The 19749-nt window shown below is 40.0% G+C and overlaps 1 protein-coding gene across 1 annotated transcript; it reads right to left on the reverse strand.

Annotated features, from left to right (window-relative positions):
• Positions 1–11597: 11597 nt before the first annotated feature.
• LOC124414797 (arylphorin subunit alpha-like) lies at positions 11598–14441 on the reverse strand. Its single transcript, XM_046895873.1, has 6 exons — positions 14182–14441; positions 13781–14114; positions 13159–13577; positions 12757–13073; positions 12324–12661; positions 11598–12250 (listed from the first exon to the last, which is right to left on the reverse strand). Exons 1-6 carry the CDS (start codon positions 14395–14397, stop codon positions 11847–11849), a joined length of 2028 nt encoding a protein of 675 aa, XP_046751829.1. The 5' UTR covers positions 14398–14441; the 3' UTR covers positions 11598–11846.
• Between the last annotated feature and the right edge of the window lie 5308 nt (positions 14442–19749).

The raw sequence follows: 19749 nt of genomic DNA on the forward strand, positions 1-19749 counted from the left end.
TCGATTCCTCACGCAAAATTACGTCGGAATAGTACCCTAAAGAATTGATTGCAGCACTTTTGAAAGTCGTCAAAATTTTCGCCAAAAATGCAAAGGGGTTAGCCTTGGATTTTTTTTGGCCGAAAAATCTGTTGTCTGGGAATCGATCCGTATGACGCTTTTCAGACTAATTCGACGCCCAGGAACTCAGAAAACACATGAAAAATAGCCTAGGACCAGCAGCGGAGAAATGACGATGAAAATCTGCAGTTTTTCGGCTGTAACTTTGCAGGTGTTGCTCGCAGCGTATCGGGACTGCGATGAATCGATTCCTCTCGCAAAATAACGTCGGAATAGTACCCTGAAGAATTAATTGCAGCACTTTTCAAAGTCGTCGAAATTTTCGCCAAAAATGCAAAGGGGTTAGCCTTGGATTTTTTTTGGCCGAAAAATCTTTTGTCTGGGAATCGATCCGTATGACGCTTTTTCGACTAATTCGACGCCCAGGAACTCAGAAAACACATGAAAAATAGCCTAGGACCAGCAGCGGAGAAATGACGATGAAAATCTGCAGTTTTTCGGCTGTAACTTTGCAGGTGTTGCTCGCAGCGTATCGGGACTGCGATTAATCGATTCCTCTTGCAAAATTACGTCGGAATAGTACCCTGAAGATTTAATTGCAGCACTTTTCAAAGTCGTCGAAATTTTCGCCAAAAATGCAAAGGGGTTAGCCTTGGATTTTTTTTTGCCGAAAAATCTTTTGTCTGGGAATCGATCCGTATGACGCTTTTTAGACTAATTCGACGCCCAGGAACTCAGAAAACACATGAAAAATAGCCTAGGACCAGCAGCGGAGAAATGACGATGAAAATCTGCAGTTTTTCGGCTGTAACTTTGCAGGTGTTGCTCGCAGCGTATCGGGACTGCGATTAATCGATTCCTCACGCAAAATTACGTCGGAATAGTACCCTAAAGAATTGATTGCAGCACTTTTGAAAGTCGTCAAAATTTTCGCCAAAAATGCAAAGGGGTTAGCCTTGGATTTTTTTTGGCCGAAAAATCTGTTGTCTGGGAATCGATCCGTATGACGCTTTTCAGACTAATTCGACGCCCAGGAACTCAGAAAACACATGAAAAATAGCCTAGGACCAGCAGCGGAGAAATGACGATGAAAATCTGCAGTTTTTCGGCTGTAACTTTGCAGGTGTTGCTCGCAGCGTATCGGGACTGCGATGAATCGATTCCTCTCGCAAAATTACGTCGGAATAGTACCCTGAAGATTTCATTGCAGCACTTTTCAAAGTCGTCGAAATTTTCGCCAAAAATGCAAAGGGGTTAGCCTTGGATTTTTTTTGGCCGAAAAATCTTTTGTCTGGGAATCGATCCGTATGACGCTTTTTCGACTAATTCGACGCCCAGGAACTCAGAAAACACATGAAAAATAGCCTAGGACCAGCAGCGGAGAAATGACGATGAAAATCTGCAGTTTTTCGGCTGTAACTTTGCAGGTGTTGCTCGCAGCGTATCGGGACTGCGATAATTCGATTCCTCTCGCAAAATCACGTCGGAATAGTACCCTAAAGATTTAATTGCAGCACTTTTCAAAGTCGTCGAAATTTTCGCCAAAAATGCAAAGGGTTTAGCCTTTGATTTTTTTTGGCCGAAAAATCTTCTGTCTGGGAATCGATCCGTATGACGCTTTTTCGACTAATTCGACGCCCAGGAACTCAGAAAACACATGAAAAATAGCCTAGGACCAGCAGCGGAGAAATGACGATGAAAATCTGCAGTTTTTCGGCTGTAACTTTGCAGGTGTTGCTCGCAGCGTATCGGGACTGCGATTAATCGATTCCTCTCGCAAAATTACGTCGGAATATGACCCTAAAGAATTAATTGCAGCACTTTTCAAAGTCGTCGAAATTTTCGCCAAAAATGCAAAGGGGTTAGCCTTGGATTTTTTTTGGCCGAAAAATCTTTTGTCTGGGAATCGATCCGTATGACGCTTTTTCGACTAATTCGACGCCCAGGAACTCAGAAAACACATGAAAAATAGCCTAGGACCAGCAGCGGAGAAATGACGATGAAAATCTGCAGTTTTTCGGCTGTAACTTTGCAGGTGTTGCTCGCAGCGTATCGGGACTGCGATTAATCGATTCCTCTCGCAAAATTACGTCGGAATAGTACCCTAAAGAATTAATTGCAGCACTTTTCAAAGTCGTCGAAATTTTCGCCAAAAATGCAAAGGGGTTAGCCTTGGATTTTTTTCGGCCGAAAAATCTTTTGTGTGGGAATCGATCCGTATGACGCTTTTTAGACTAATTCGACGCCCAGGAACTCAGAAAACACATGAAAAATAGCCTAGGACCAGCAGCGGAGAAATGACGATGAAAATCTGCAGTTTTTCGGCTGTAACTTTGCAGGTGTTGCTCGCAGCGTATCGGGACTGCGATTAATCGATTCCTCTCGCAAAATAACGTCGGAATAGTACCCTAAAGAATTAATTGCAGCACTTTTCAAAGTCGTCGAAATTTTCGCCAAAAATGCAAAGGGGTTAGCCTTTGATTTTTTTTGGCCGAAAAATCTTTTGTCTGGGAATCGATCCGTATGACGCTTTTTCGACTAATTCGACGCCCAGGAACTCAGAAAACACATGAAAAATAGCCTAGGACCAGCAGCGGAGAAATGACGATGAAAATCTGCAGTTTTTCGGCTGTAACTTTGCAGGTGTTGCTCGCAGCGTATCGGGACTGCGATTAATCGATTCCTCTCGCAAAATTACGTCGGAATATGACCCTAAAGAATTAATTGCAGCACTTTTCAAAGTCGTCGAAATTTTCGCCAAAAATGCAAAGGGGTTAGCCTTTGATTTTTTTTGGCCGAAAAATCTTTTGTCTGGGAATCGATCCGTATGACGCTTTTTCGACTAATTCGACGCCCAGGAACTCAGAAAACACATGAAAAATAGCCTAGGACCAGCAGCGGAGAAATGACGATGAAAATCTGCAGTTTTTCGGCTGTAACTTTGCAGGTGTTGCTCGCAGCGTATCGGGACTGCGATTAATCGATTCCTCTCGCAAAATTACGTCGGAATATGACCCTAAAGAATTAATTGCAGCACTTTTCAAAGTCGTCGAAATTTTCGCCAAAAATGCAAAGGGGTTAGCCTTGGATTTTTTTTGGCCGAAAAATCTTTTGTCTGGGAATCGATCCGTATGACGCTTTTTCGACTAATTCGACGCCCAGGAACTCAGAAAACACATGAAAAATAGCCTAGGACCAGCAGCGGAGAAATGACGATGAAAATCTGCAGTTTTTCGGCTGTAACTTTGCAGGTGTTGCTCGCAGCGTATCGGGACTGCGATTAATCGATTCCTCTCGCAAAATAACGTCGGAATAGTACCCTAAAGAATTAATCGCAGCACTTTTCAAAGTCGTCGAAATTTTCGCCAAAAATGCAAAGGGGTTAGCCTTTGATTTTTTTTGGCCGAAAAATCTTTTGTCTGGGAATCGATCCGTATGACGCTTTTTCGACTAATTCGACGCCCAGGAACTCAGAAAACACATGAAAAATAGCCTAGGACCAGCAGCGGAGAAATGACGATGAAAATCTGCAGTTTTTCGGCTGTAACTTTGCAGGTGTTGCTCGCAGCGTATCGGGACTGCGATTAATCGATTCCTCTCGCAAAATAACGTCGGAATAGTACCCTAAAGAATTAATTGCAGCACTTTTCAAAGTCGTCGAAATTTTCGCCAAAAATGCAAAGGGGTTAGCCTTTGATTTTTTTTGGCCGAAAAATCTTTTGTCTGGGAATTGATCCGTATGACGCTTTTTCGACTAATTCGACGCCCAGGAACTCAGAAAACACATGAAAAATAGCCTAGGACCAGCAGCGGAGAAATGACGATGAAAATCTGCAGTTTTTCGGCTGTAACTTTGCAGGTGTTGCTCGCAGCGTATCGGGACTGCGATTAATCGATTCCTCTCGCAAAATAACGTCGGAATAGTACCCTAAAGAATTAATTGCAGCACTTTTCAAAGTCGTCGAAATTTTAGCCAAAAATGCAAAGGGGTTAGCCTTTGATTTTTTTTGGCCGAAAAATCTTTTGTCTGGGAATCGATCCGTATGACGCTTTTCCGACTAATTCGACGCCCAGGAACTCAGAAAACACATGAAAAATAGCCTAGGACCAGCAGCGGAGAAATGACGATGAAAATCTGCAGTTTTTCGGCTGTAACTTTGCAGGTGTTGCTCGCAGCGTATCGGGACTGCGATAATTCGATTCCTCTCGCAAAATCACGTCGGAATAGTACCCTAAAGATTTAATTGCAGCACTTTTCAAAGTCGTCGAAATTTTCGCCAAAAATGCAAAGGGGTTAGCCTTGGATTTTTTTTGGCCGAAAAATCTTTTGTCTGGGAATCGATCCGTATGACGCTTTTTCGACTAATTCGACGCCCAGGAACTCAGAAAACACATGAAAAATAGCCTAGGACCAGCAGCGGAGAAATGACGATGAAAATCTGCAGTTTTTCGGCTGTAACTTTGCAGGTGTTGCTCGCAGCGTATCGGGACTGCGATTAATCGATTCCTCTCGCAAAATTACGTCGGAATATGACCCTAAAGAATTAATTGCAGCACTTTTCAAAGTCGTCGAAATTTTCGCCAAAAATGCAAAGGGGTTAGCCTTGGATTTTTTTTGGCCGAAAAATCTTTTGTCTGGGAATCGATCCGTATGACGCTTTTTCGACTAATTCGACGCCCAGGAACTCAGAAAACACATGAAAAATAGCCTAGGACCAGCAGCGGAGAAATGACGATGAAAATCTGCAGTTTTTCGGCTGTAACTTTGCAGGTGTTGCTCGCAGCGTATCGGGACTGCGATTAATCGATTCCTCTCGCAAAATAACGTCGGAATAGTACCCTAAAGAATTAATCGCAGCACTTTTCAAAGTCGTCGAAATTTTCGCCAAAAATGCAAAGGGGTTAGCCTTTGATTTTTTTTGGCCGAAAAATCTTTTGTCTGGGAATCGATCCGTATGACGCTTTTTCGACTAATTCGACGCCCAGGAACTCAGAAAACACATGAAAAATAGCCTAGGACCAGCAGCGGAGAAATGACGATGAAAATCTGCAGTTTTTCGGCTGTAACTTTGCAGGTGTTGCTCGCAGCGTATCGGGACTGCGATTAATCGATTCCTCTCGCAAAATAACGTCGGAATAGTACCCTAAAGAATTAATTGCAGCACTTTTCAAAGTCGTCGAAATTTTCGCCAAAAATGCAAAGGGGTTAGCCTTTGATTTTTTTTGGCCGAAAAATCTTTTGTCTGGGAATCGATCCGTATGACGCTTTTTCGACTAATTCGACGCCCAGGAACTCAGAAAACACATGAAAAATAGCCTAGGACCAGCAGCGGAGAAATGACGATGAAAATCTGCAGTTTTTCGGCTGTAACTTTGCAGGTGTTGCTCGCAGCGTATCGGGACTGCGATTAATCGATTCCTCTCGCAAAATAACGTCGGAATAGTACCCTAAAGAATTAATTGCAGTACTTTTCAAAGTCGTCGAAATTTTAGCCAAAAATGCAAAGGGGTTAGCCTTTGATTTTTTTTGGCCGAAAAATCTTTTGTCTGGGAATCGATCCGTATGACGCTTTTCCGACTAATTCGACGCCCAGGAACTCAGAAAACACATGAAAAATAGCCTAGGACCAGCAGCGGAGAAATGACGATGAAAATCTGCAGTTTTTCGGCTGTAACTTTGCAGGTGTTGCTCGCAGCGTATCGGGACTGCGATAATTCGATTCCTCTCGCAAAATCACGTCGGAATAGTACCCTAAAGATTTAATTGCAGCACTTTTCAAAGTCGTCGAAATTTTCGCCAAAAATGCAAAGGGGTTAGCCTTTGATTTTTTTTGGCCGAAAAATCTTTTGTCTGGGAATCGATCCGTATGACGCTTTTTCGACTAATTCGACGCCCAGGAACTCAGAAAACACATGAAAAATAGCCTAGGACCAGCAGCGGAGAAATGACGATGAAAATCTGCAGTTTTTCGGCTGTAACTTTGCAGGTGTTGCTCGCAGCGTATCGGGACTGCGATCAATCGATTCCTCTCGCAAAATTACGTCGGAATATGAATCTAAAGAATTAATTGCAGCACTTTTCAAAGTCGTCGAAATTTTCGCCAAAAATGCAAAGGGGTTAGCCTTGGATTTTTTTTGGCCGAAAAATCTTTTGTCTGGGAATCGATCCGTATGACGCTTTTTCGACTAATTCGACGCCCAGGAACTCAGAAAACACATGAAAAATAGCCTAGGACCAGCAGCGGAGAAATGACGATGAAAATCTCCAGTTTTTCGGCTGTAACTTTGCAGGTGTTGCTCGCAGCGTATCGGGACTGCGATAATTCGATTCCTCTCGCAAAATCACGTCGGACCAGTACCCTAAAGATTTAATTGCAGCACTTTTCAAAGTCGTCGAAATTTTCGCCAAAAATGCAAAGGGGTTAGCCTTTGATTTTTTTTGGCCGAAAAATCTTTTGTCTGGGAATCGATCCGTATGACGCTTTTTCGACTAATTCGACGCCCAGGAACTCAGAAAACACATGAAAAATAGCCTAGGACCAGCAGCGGAGAAATGACGATGAAAATCTGCAGTTTTTCGGCTGTAACTTTGCAGGTGTTGCTCGCAGCGTATCGGGACTGCGATTAATCGATTCCTCTCGCAAAATTACGTCGGAATATGACCCTAAAGAATTAATTGCAGCACTTTTCAAAGTCGTCGAAATTTTCGCCAAAAATGCAAAGGGGTTAGCCTTGGATTTTTTTTGGCCGAAAAATCTTTTGTCTGGGAATCGATCCGTATGACGCTTTTTCGACTAATTCGACGCCCAGGAACTCAGAAAACACATGAAAAATAGCCTAGGACCAGCAGCGGAGAAATGACGATGAAAATCTGCAGTTTTTCGGCTGTAACTTTGCAGGTGTTGCTCGCAGCGTATCGGGACTGCGATTAATCGATTCCTCTCGCAAAATAACGTCGGAATAGTACCCTAAAGAATTAATTGCAGCACTTTTCAAAGTCGTCGAAATTTTCGCCAAAAATGCAAAGGGGTTAGCCTTTGATTTTTTTTGGCCGAAAAATCTTTTGTCTGGGAATCGATCCGTATGACGCTTTTTCGACTAATTCGACGCCCAGGAACTCAGAAAACACATGAAAAATAGCCTAGGACCAGCAGCGGAGAAATGACGATGAAAATCTGCAGTTTTTCGGCTGTAACTTTGCAGGTGTTGCTCGCAGCGTATCGGGACTGCGATTAATCGATTCCTCTCGCAAAATTACGTCGGAATATGACCCTAAAGAATTAATTGCAGCACTTTTCAAAGTCGTCGAAATTTTCGCCAAAAATGCAAAGGGGTTAGCCTTGGATTTTTTTTGGCCGAAAAATCTTTTGTCTGGGAATCGATCCGTATGACGCTTTTTCGACTAATTCGACGCCCAGGAACTCAGAAAACACATGAAAAATAGCCTAGGACCAGCAGCGGAGAAATGACGATGAAAATCTGCAGTTTTTCGGCTGCAACTTTGCAGGTGTTGCTCGCAGCGTATCGGGACTGCGATTAATCGATTCCTCTCGCAAAATTACGTCGGAATAGTACCCTAAAGAATTAATTGCAGCACTTTTCAAAGTCGTCGAAATTTACGCCAAAAATGCAAAGGGGTTAGCCTTAGATTTTTTTTGGCCGAAAAATCTTTTGTCTGGGAATCGATCCGTATGACGCTTTTTCGACTAATTCGACGCCCAGGAACTCAGAAAACACATGAAAAATAGCCTAGGACCAGCAGCGGAGAAATGACGATGAAAATCTGCAGTTTTTCGGCTGTAACTTTGCAGGTGTTGCTCGCAGCGTATCGGGACTGCGATTAATCGATTCCTCTCGCAAAATTACGTCGGAATATGACCCTAAAGAATTAATTGCAGCACTTTTCAAAGTCGTCGAAATTTTCGCCAAAAATGCAAAGGGGTTAGCCTTGGATTTTTTTTGGCTGAAAAATCTTTTGTCTGGGAATCGATCCGTATGACGCTTTTTGACTAATTCGACGCCCAGGAACTCAGAAAACACATGAAAAATAGCCTAGGACCAGCAGCGGAGAAATGACGATGAAAATCTGCAGTTTTTCGGCTGTAACTTTGCAGGTGTTGCTCGCAGCGTATCGGGACTGCGATTAATCGATTCCTCTCGCAAAATTACGTCGGAATATGACCCTCAAGAATTAATTGCAGCACTTTTCAAAGTCGTCGAAATTTTCGCCAAAAATGCAAAGGGGTTAGCCTTGGATTTTTTTTGGCTGAAAAATCTTTTGTCTGGGAATCGATCCGTATGACGCTTTTTGACTAATTCGACGCCCAGGAACTCAGAAAACACATGAAAAATAGCCTAGGACCAGCAGCGGAGAAATGACGATGAAAATCTGCAGTTTTTCGGCTGTAACTTTGCAGGTGTTGCTCGCAGCGTATCGGGACTGCGATTAATCGATTCCTCTCGCAAAATTACGTCGGAATAGTACCCTAAAGAATTAATTGCAGCACTTTCCAAAGTCGTCGAAATTTTCGTCAAAAATGCAAAGGGGTTAGCCTTGGATTTTTGTTGGCCGAAAAATCTTTTGTCTGGGAATCGATTCGTATGACGCTTTTTAGACTAATTCGACGCCCAGGAACTCAGAAAACACATGAAAAATAGCCTAGGACCAGCAGCGGAGAAATGACGATGAAAATCTGCAGTTTTTCGGCTGTAACTTTGCAGGTGTTGCTCGCAGCGTATCGGGACTGCGATTAATCGATTCCTCTCGCAAAATCACGTCGGAATAGTACCCTAAAGATTTAATTGCAGCACTTTTCAAAGTCGTCGAAATTTTCGCCAAAAATGCAAAGGGGTTAGCCTTGGATTTTTTTTGGCCGAAAAATCTTTTGTCTGGGAATCGATCCGTATGACGCTTTCCAGACTAATTCGACACCCAGGAACTCAGAAAACACATGAAAAATAGCCTAGGACCAGCAGCGGAGAAATGACGATGAAAATCCGCAGTTTTTCGGCTGTAACTCTGCAGGTGTTGCTCGCAACGTATTGAGACTGCGATCAATCGATTCCTCTCGCAAAATCACGTCGAAATAGTGTCACACAGAAATAATTGCACCACTTTTCAACTTTGTCGATATTTTTACGAAAAATGCAAAGGGGTTAGCCTCAGAATTCTTCGGCTGAAAAATCGTTTTTCTCGAATTTGATTTAGAGGACCCTCCTTTCACTTTTCGGACTCTTAGGAATTCGGAAAACATTTTAAGAACAGCATAGAACCGACGGTAGAGAAATGACGGAGGAAATCTTCTGTTTTTGGCCGCCACTCTTCATGCTTCGATCGCAGCGTATTGGGACTCTGTTTAATCGATTTCACTGGTAAAATGACGTCGGAATAGTACGTGAAAGATTCTCTCACAGCATTTTTTTAATTCGTCGAAATCTCCATCAAAAATCCGAAGGGTTTTTTTTTCCTCAAAAATCTTACGTTTTGGCATCGATTTTCTAAACCCTTATCAGACCTATTGGATTTCGAGGAACGCAGAAAACGCACCGCAATGAGTGCCGGACGAATAGCTCAGGAAATGCGAAGAAAATACGAAGGAATCAATTCATACCATGCTTCCTTTCAGTACACGTTTCATAACATAGTTACAACACAATTTTTTTTCTAGACGTTTTCAGCAGAGAGCTATGGTACCTGCACGCAGCTGGAGCTTGAATTCTATTCACAAACTACAATCATAACTATCCGATACAACATTTTGTATGTTCCACCTACGGTAATGTATATCTCACTATTTTATTCTTGTATAGTGGTTCGATTTCTTATTCAATGTTCAATCATTTTTTTTCACTTTTCGGCAACTTGTCTAACTTCTCTACACTGACATCAGAAGACTTGCTTTACGGTTAAGGCATATTGAACAATCTACAACCGAACCTTAGAATCTATACTCCTGTGAATTATCCTTCTCATTTCTTTCAAAAGTTCGCTTAAATTCATCTTCTTGGGCCCTCACTTAGAACACGTGGCTCGAAGCGTGTTTGGACACCACGCAATCGATTCCACTCGCAAATATACGTCGACATAGTGCCTAAATCGAAATTCTCGGTAAACTTATCCGAGGAAACACCGACTATGTCACCCTTGACTTGTATAGGAATTAGGTACGAACTGCTTCCTAGAGGCGTTTTTGGCTTCAGCCCGGCGTCTCGTAGTAAATACGACGTTGTGCCGAGCATCATGCAGGCTGCGGCGAAAACCAACACGACCTGATACACTGAAGTCTAGTTAAAAGGATTATGAGCTACCATAGAAAGTTAGTTCTCATAATCCGTCATCGTTTGAGCGCCTCTGGCTGGGTAGCAATTGAAAAAACGCAGAATACGATGTACTATTGATTACCAAGCGTATTAATAAATGGCGTCATTTTCTTATACTGGAGATTGCAGAAGACTCATTCAATTTCGATCATGGAGTTAACTACTCGATCTCAGGTGCGGTGAAAGCGCACAACGCCGGCGACAAAACTTTGACCAAAGCACTTTAATATCGCTTAAATCACAAGCCTTTCAACTACCACATCGCTGTAAACAGCAAGTCAGGAATGAAAAGCTGGGTAAGAATCTACTTGGGACCAAAGTATGATCTAAACCATGAAGAGATCAATATCCCCGAGAACTACGACCAGTTCATACTCATCTACCACTGGGATACGGACCGTTAGTACATATAATGAATTTTCCGTTACTTGCCACAGGATTTCTGTTAAATGGCCGTCAAACCGTCTCTCTATTCAATTCCCAGTCAAAACCGGGATCAGCAAAATCAAACGCAGCAGTACGAAACAAATGTGATAACGTGTACCAGCTGCTAAAGTAGTACCCTTATCTTTTTCTAGACGACATGTTGTTTTCCATGGACAGACTGGACGGCGTGCCCCTCCAGTTCTTCGTTTACATTATCTCTTACGACGAAAAAAAAATATTCCATACCATTCCGCACATTTCGGAGATCAGAAAATGTGGGAAGATCTTTTTGGATTCTCGCATTTTCAACATTTTTCAACTAATAAAGGCATGAAATTTGCGCTAGGTCAATTCCTTTGAAATGAAACTGTAAGACATTGTCTAAATATCCGAATTATTTTTCAGCGGATTTCTGCGTTACATTCGGCGTGAAAAGACGTGATCGAAAAAAAATTACCAGCTCGATCAGACTTTTCCATAACTATAACTGAGGGTGGGGTTCTTCAACGATGACTGGAAAAGAAACCTAGATGAAGTCCAAGCTCTGTAACCATATGCTTTCAGCGTTCAAAAAGTGGTCTATCAGGAACGGAATATTCAATTTTGAGTGTGGTTCACCAAAAGCTTGGCTGAATATTCATTTGATACCATTCGTTATAAGCGAAATTTCATCGCACTTTCCTTCGTCAAGTGACCATTTCAACAGCGAATTATGTAGCACAGAATCAAGCTCGACAAACTCTGTACGAGACGCATGGATATTGTGATAGAATAATAAAGTACAACACCAGTTTTAATATTTTGCAATTGATTATAATTTTAATAATAATGTAAAACTAAATCTAACACCGTGTAATATAACCGGTTTATACATTTTGCCTACTACGATTGTAACATTGGGGGTATAACATTGACTGAGTTGACTGCCAAAATCGCTGGGACATCATTCCCCGCAGTCATCTAACATGATTTGCTTTTAATGAAAGAATAACACCAGCACTGGTTGGCGCTGTGCGAGGAATGGGGTCTAGATAAACGAATCAATGGGTGTGGTGAAAGGTATCCTTGTGGTAGATGGAGAATTCCTTGGAGTACGCATTCGGCAGTTTTCCGATGGGGAATTGCACCGGTCTGTCGAAGGGGTATCCAAAAGGCACTTTGGGGAATCGGTATTCACCGAATACTCCGGATTTAATTTCGAACGTGTTTGCCGCGTTGTACGGGGTTAAGAAGAAGAACATCTGGTAGGTTGCCCCTTGCGTTTTTCCCTTGGGGAAGATGATGTGTCTCGGGAAACTGATGAGGCGACGGGGCACCTCGTATGCAGCACCGCCAGAAATCGCCTTCTCGATCTCGTTGTAGTACACATTGCTGTTGACTGCGTCAGGTTCCCCGCCGGTGAATTCGGTGCTGGAGCGCACGACATTGTTGACTCCAGCCTTCACTGAAATTTAATACAAAAGGCGTTAGCTACGGGAAGATAAAACTGACTGCAAACACTAGCGAACGATACTAACATTCAAACACGAATTGATCGATTGGTACGAATAGGTCGTAGTGATCCGCTAAACTCATCCCTCCATCGAACTTGGGTCCAAGGAAAGCGCGAACCATAACAGTCGTGGGTTTTGCGCTGTTAACAACTACTTTATAGGTGGCAGGCTTGTGGTTCAAACGATATTGGCGTGCCTTGATGTAGGCCATATCATCCTTTGTTCCGACTTTCACAGTAGATGAAATCGTGTAGTCGAAGGTATCAAAGTACGTGTGTACGTCGGGTATTTCCACGGATTCTATCTTCACATCGGGGTATTCCAATTCCTTGAAAGAGTACTTTGGCAAGTATGAGGCGAACCTGGTAAAAAAAGAGACATTTTTTTACTCCACTCGTGACGTATGACGTTATAACAATGTGCTGAAGCTACTCAAGCGTGGCGAGAGAATACTAACTCCTTGTAGTATTGCGCTATCCTGTTGGCTAAACTCCAGTACATGGGGTCCCTCTGATCGGCACCATAGTGCTGCATAATGCTCGGGACAAAGTCGTATTTACTTCCAGTTACTGGGCTGAATCCAAGAACGTCCCTGGCAAGAGCCTCGTAGTTGCCGTAGAAATCGTAGTTTGGAGAGTCGGCGTTTCCTGCTAAGAGGTTTCCGAAAATGTCGATACCGTATGGAGTGCGAATTGTTTCGTATGTGCCATTTTTGTGGAAGACGTATCCTGAGTCGATTGCTGCTTGGATCTTGTATTCAAGATCACGGAGTTCCTGTTAAAATAATTTATGGCAAAATCGTTAGTTCGATCGCCTTGTTTCAGTTACAAGTAAAAACACGTATTGCAACATCGTTTACCCTGATCGCGTTGAACTTGTAATTTGGAATAATCGCGTCTGCTGGACGACGAGGAAGCGGTATTCCACTGTGGTAGTTGAGGTTGGGGTAGTAACCTCGGGGGATGGGGTAGTTCCAGTCAAATTGTGGGATCTCGTACAAATCGTTGGAGATACGTTCGAGTTGGTATCGGGCGAATTTCATCCTCCACGTGTAAAGATATGTTTCACCACGTCTCTCCGACTGGAGATCGAACTTGTCAGAAGGCATCCAGAATGGATAAGCAAGGTGACTGAAGTATTCCAATTCGTTTAAAAATACATCCTCGGTGTAGTACATCAATTTGTAGTCATCTTGCGATACCAATCTCGAGTATAGAGTGGAGTAGTTTGCGGGGATGATGATCGCACCATCGGTTGATTGCACGTGGTGGCCATGGGCTGAAAATCGGTGTATCAGAAGCTATGGCTCAGAATTTCAAACTTAGAAGTGGATCACATCTGAATTTGCAAATTTGTGTCCATACAATATGTGTATGTACAATAAGTCTGAAAATCGGTGGAAGAATCACACCTCGATTCAAGCATTTATGGTTGGTGATTTGAACCCGAGAAAAATTCTACGACGCAATGAACGAACTCACCTTGGTAGAGTTTCGCCTCGTTGACACTTTGCATAACATCATTGTTGAAGTAGACGAAGGGGTACAATTCGTGTGAGTAGGGAATGCGGATGTACTTGGTGTCAGGACGGTGCACCACAGCAAGGCCAAGGGCGTATACGTACACCCCCTCGTTCACGAAGCGTTTAGCAAAAGCGGCCGTTAGGTAGAAGGTGTCGAAGTCCTTGGCGTAGTAAAAGATCTTGAAGAGGACTATAGCCTCGTGCAGTTGCTCGGAATTGAACATGGAGAAGACCTTTCCGCGAGGCAACATTCTGTGCTCCTTGTACAGGCTCAGAAACTCGTAAAAGGCATCCTGAAAATAATTCGGATGACAATCAGTACTGACAAGCCTTAGATGAAATAAGATAGTGACAGGTTACCTTGAGCGTGTAGAAGTCCATGTGAGTCTCGTATTTGTAAGTTCTTCCCATCTCGTACATCTCAGGCTGCAATTCCGGATGTCCGGGATTCCAGAATAAGTTGTAAACTTTTTCTTGCTTCACGAGGAACTCCTTGTTGGCAATCTCTGCGTTCACCAGGGTGGCCGCAGAGAGGCAGAAACCCGCCAGGGTGAGTATCAGAATATCCCGAATCATCTTCGAGCAGAGCACGGCGTTTGTGGACTGAATGCAACTTCTCCAGAATTCACCGATCTTTTATACCAATGATCAGCCTACCTTATCGTCGTCGGTCACCCCTGACCTGCATCGGATATCATCGCTGTTACATCTTGCATCATCTTTGCCACTCCCAAAGTTATGCAAGTTCGATTAACAGTCTAATTCGCTACTCGTGAACTGATATTTTAAACTATATTTCAGAGGTCCTGTTTCTCAGTAATTCGTACTAACAGCTTGAAAATCTCAAGGTGCAACTTGATCAGAAATTATCCCACGCGAGCGATTAGATTCTGGAAGTCCTCAAAAAATACTGTTCCAGAAGTTATAGATTCTTGAACGTCTGGTCGAAGAGATTTTTACAAGTTACGAATACAAGCTTTAAAGTTTTGAACGCGACAAAGCAGATGTGATCGACTGATTTAACAAATTGTTACTCAGCAGAAATACAAGTCTTGATCGTACTTGATTGTTTAAATTATTCTCTTTCTCTCTAATCGCTGGCAATATCTCATTATGAATGCACAAATTGAAAATTAAAAAAGCTTCAGAGTCTCCAGCCATTTTCCAATAAAATTTCAGAATTATGGGATACGAATTACTATCAAATTTATTTCTCGTTGCCTAACATACAAGGTTTCACCAGAAATTTCTGACACAATCAAATTACCGTTCAAACCAATTTGAACGTTTTTTTTTTCTTCAAAAATTGGATAAGAATTCGGAACTCTAAATAAAACTCACATGAATAACTGTACGAGTTGAAACATTTTTTTGGCGGAAAAAATAAACAGACAGATCAATAAAAGAATATTCTATACCAGAATGTGAAAAATTTTGACTAGGTGGAAAGTAGATCGAATAAGTGGAAAGTAGATCGAATAAGTGAAAAATAGTGTCAAATATATGTTCAATAAATGTTGAAAATTTTATCTTTTGATGTAATATTTTTAAACTCTTTCTCTCCTTTGTGTCCTGTTAAGTCGATTCGTATGTTGATTAGGTAAAAATTCATAGATCATGCAGCCCAGCCTTATATTCCAAATCAAAATGAATAGTAGCAAATTGAAAAATACATTTTCTGAATAATTTTGAGAAAAAAAAAAATCTGAAAAGTAGTCATTGATTCTGAATTTCACATTAAACTGCATTACGTTGCGTAATATCTCTTCGATTTCGTAATAACTCAAACGGCAATTAAAAAATGAGCAGTGTAATCGTCATGATATATTTCTTCGTGATAAACCGAGAATTTGAACCTGATATTATATACCTTGCAGCATTTACTTGCAATCTTAGCAGACCTTTGAAATCAAGGTCAAGTTGGCATAATGCCGTCATTTATTTAGCATGGGACTTATCTCTACGTATCCATTCGGCTTAAAATTTTAATGAGGCAAAAGATCCAATCGAGGTATTTCTCTCATATTTTTGTTCTGCAGGTAATAACTTATGATAATTGCATACACGGAGGGAAAGTATTATTTGAGTCAAGTGATATGCGTTTGATTCAACTAAATCCTGTAGCCAAATGTGGCGAACACAATACGTACTTTATTCGACACAATAGTTTTGTCGGACGAAATACTTGCGACAACTTAATATAGAATTGAATCAAGCCCTTGAATGATCGGTAACTATAAATATATTCAAAATAAGAAAGCACGAGTTTTTTGCAACAACATCAGATTTGTATAAAGAAAACGTGTGATTGGAATGACTGAATTTTGATTGGAGGCACCGCAATCGTTTTCTTTCAAAAATATGAAATTTTTGTATCAAAGCAAGTTGAGCTTATTTCAAAACATGTTTTGTTGAGTTGAGAGTTCAATGGGTGAAACAGGTAATGAAATTTGTTGTTGCAAAGACATTTTGCATGGACTGACAATAGAGTTATTCAAGCGCAGAAAATGTATGCTTCGAATGATATCATTTATAATTCTATTGACTCAAAATTTTGCGATATTTACTCGATATTTGATAGGTTATAAAACCGGAAAAATTATCGTTATAGATACTTTTGTTGAATCAAGGAATTCGCTTGACTAAATCATTTTAATAAACCAAATAAATCGAAATTGTTGAATTGAAGCCATTGTATTTGGAACCAAATAGAGAATACTAAATTGAAGAGAATGGACTTCAACAAAATCTATTATGTTGGTTCAAGAATTCCTTTCCCTCCTTGTAGATACCATGAGAATTTCAAAATAACATCCACAATTACATTCCGTGCTAATCGCTTTTTCGCGATAACCCTACTAAATCCGTAATGCAGCTGTTCGACAGGCCTCGTACAATCGCGGCAGACGACAGGCAGCAGCGCAAAGGTCAATTTGTAAGATTTATTTGGCAAGAGATGATCGAGCTTGCAATACAACGATCAAAGGCCCGTAATCAGTTTATCACTTTAGGTAACCAGTCCAGATACTTGCGAGGTATAGACAACCTCACAGGACCTCAAAAAAGTTGGGAACAAGTTGATTTTTTTTGTATACAATAAGTCAAAGAATTCTAAAATTCATTTCCCAACGAAAGAATTTTTGAATAAATACCTAACCTGGTTGAAAAATGTTGCTTATTTTCCAACGAATATCTGATAAAAATTTCATAAACTACTAACAATTACTCTAGAGCGAGTGAAAAAAACTTGTCGTATAATTTTCATTAAAAATCAACGAACAGAGTTGTAAAAAAAAATTAGTCTTTCAAACATTCAAGTAGACCTTGCCGAGTGTCTCTTTTTTCAGTCCGATTACGTAAAAGCGATACATTATCGTTTTTGGATTTCGAAATTTCGGCGAACATATCGGCAAAGGTTGCAAACACAACTCCCGTAACCTAACAGCGGTTGATAATTTTTCAATACGGGTAAACAGCTGATTAAACGTATAACGTCATCGCTAATAATTCGAATATCGACCCTACCGAAAATGTTCATGTTTTTTTTCAATCATTACCTCAATTTGTTTTCTAATTCTGAATTGTCCAGGAATTTCCCGTTTTAATTTCTTAAATGAATCTATAACTTGAAAACGAAATAAAGTATTGAAAAAAGTCGAGACATGTTTTTTTCACGTGGAGTTACAAATTCATAAAAAATAGTAATTTATTATATCTTATAATAAATAACTACTATTGTTTTTTCCAATCATGATGATCCAGTTTTGTGTTTCCGCGTAAAAAATTGTTTCAAGTATTAATATTTTCATGAATCTTAAGCCAAGAATTACAATGGGCCAATAATTCGTTACATTTCTATTATGTATTTACTTGAATACAAATTTTATCGAATGTCAGCTCTCAAGAAAAGTTGATTCAATTCTCACCTGTTAAGAAATTCATTTATTGAAATTTATTGTCGATTCAACTATACTTTGATTTGAATGTTTTTTTCCATTCAAAAGAACAAAAAAAAAAAACATTTATTTAACGAAATAAAGTTTTTTTGAAAAAAAACTGGACAGGATTGAAATTTGAATAAATTACAAAAAATCAAGGAGATGTAGGCCCATACTAACACTTAAGGCTTAATAATCATGAAAAATAAATCCAGAATGAAAATTAATTTAATTTTTTGTCTCAAATTCAAAAAAGTCGTGAATTCATACATTACATAATTTATTTATTTCTTTATCATGACGCAAGACGAAAAAAATTAATCGACTTTCATTGATATCCTATTTAATTTATGGGTAACGTCCATTTGCAAAACTGAAATAGGAGCTCTTAAAATATTCGCGACTTGAGCAACAATTAAGATGCAAATTTCCAGAAAATCATAAACGATCCCTTCGACAGAGGGAATGAAATTAACACAATGTAGCAAGTAAAAAAAATAAACTTAAAATCTTATTCGATTTCGCGAATAATCTCCCACATATATATATTAGGGTGATTTTTTTTGAACGACTATTTTTTTTTAAGTCCCCATCCAAAATTTTGTTGTATATGTCGAACAAGAAATTAATATTAATATTAAGGTCTATAACTTTGAGGGAATTTTTTATATTTTATTTTATTTTATAATTAATATTAATATTTTATATATATATATAATTGAATTTCATTTATTTGGATTTATGGAAAAACAGTTACAAATGAATGAAAATTCTTATTTCCATTTGCTAGAAAGGAAATACTTAACGTATAGGTAATAATCATGTCATTTTATATCGACAAGTTAGATGAACTAACTGATTGACGACAATATAATAAACTAAAACTTATCGGTCGAAAAAAGCATCAGTGTTTATAATATAATTATCCGCAAGATAAACGCAGTTATCTAGTTTTGCTAGGGGGTTAAATGAATTTGCCTGCGCTTTCAGTAAACATCATTACGCTTGATTGACAAACAGTAACACGTGATACGCGAATGTTAATCATAAGTCGAATGAAGTTTGTTACAGTAGCAACATCTTGCAACTGTCCTCTTCGTTTTATATATTTAGAAAAAAATAATAATGCAGATTGGCTGTATAAATTACGAATACGTGAAATGCAATTAGAGCAAACAAGTTCAGATTAAAAAATTCAGTCTGAAAGCCGAATAATGAAACGAATTAAATTTAGGCGAATTTTACCCGAACTACATTCCGGTGCAAAAACCTCTGAAAAGTGATGAATCCTGAAATTTTTCAACACTAGCCAACCTAGAAAAGTGTTTGCCCGAAAAGATGACCACCAGTTTTAAAAATCTGAAAAATACTTGAATATTCCTGAAATAACGCACTTTTCATGATATTGCACTTCGTATGATATAATTTATAATTCCATTGACTCAAAACTTTTTAATTGGTAAAAACGCAAAGTTATTGTTATACATGCAGAAGTATACTTTGAACATGAGTTAATAGTCTTTGCTTATTTGCAGTCAATATCAATTTCGCTGACTCGAAACTTGGCTTTGAGCTTTCATCGGTTTCAATATAGCCGAGGGCAAAATTTCTTCTCCGTTGTCCGTGTCTGATTTTCAAGGCAACTACCCGGTTTTATAAGTATGTCTGAAGCTACTTCCGCAGCGAGAAAGTAAACCGCCTAGTGGCCGTTTATAGTACTAATATACTGATTCTTACGTCAAATTACCTGTTTCAAAGCATGTAGAGTTTACTTTACCTTGTAAACACATTATGGCAACCTGATCCAACCAATTACGCCAAACAAGCTCCGGCTGGATCAACGAAATATGGCATTCGATCGATGTGAATTGTTTTTTTGGCCGGATCCATGTACTTATTTTTTTGAAGTACCTAATTATTTCTATCAACGAACCTGCGACTTGTTGGAACAATACATAAACTTAAAATGAAATGATATTTAGGTGACTCA

This window comes from Diprion similis, chromosome 14, assembly GCF_021155765.1.
Source record: "Diprion similis isolate iyDipSimi1 chromosome 14, iyDipSimi1.1, whole genome shotgun sequence".
NCBI lineage: Eukaryota > Metazoa > Arthropoda > Insecta > Hymenoptera > Diprionidae > Diprion > Diprion similis.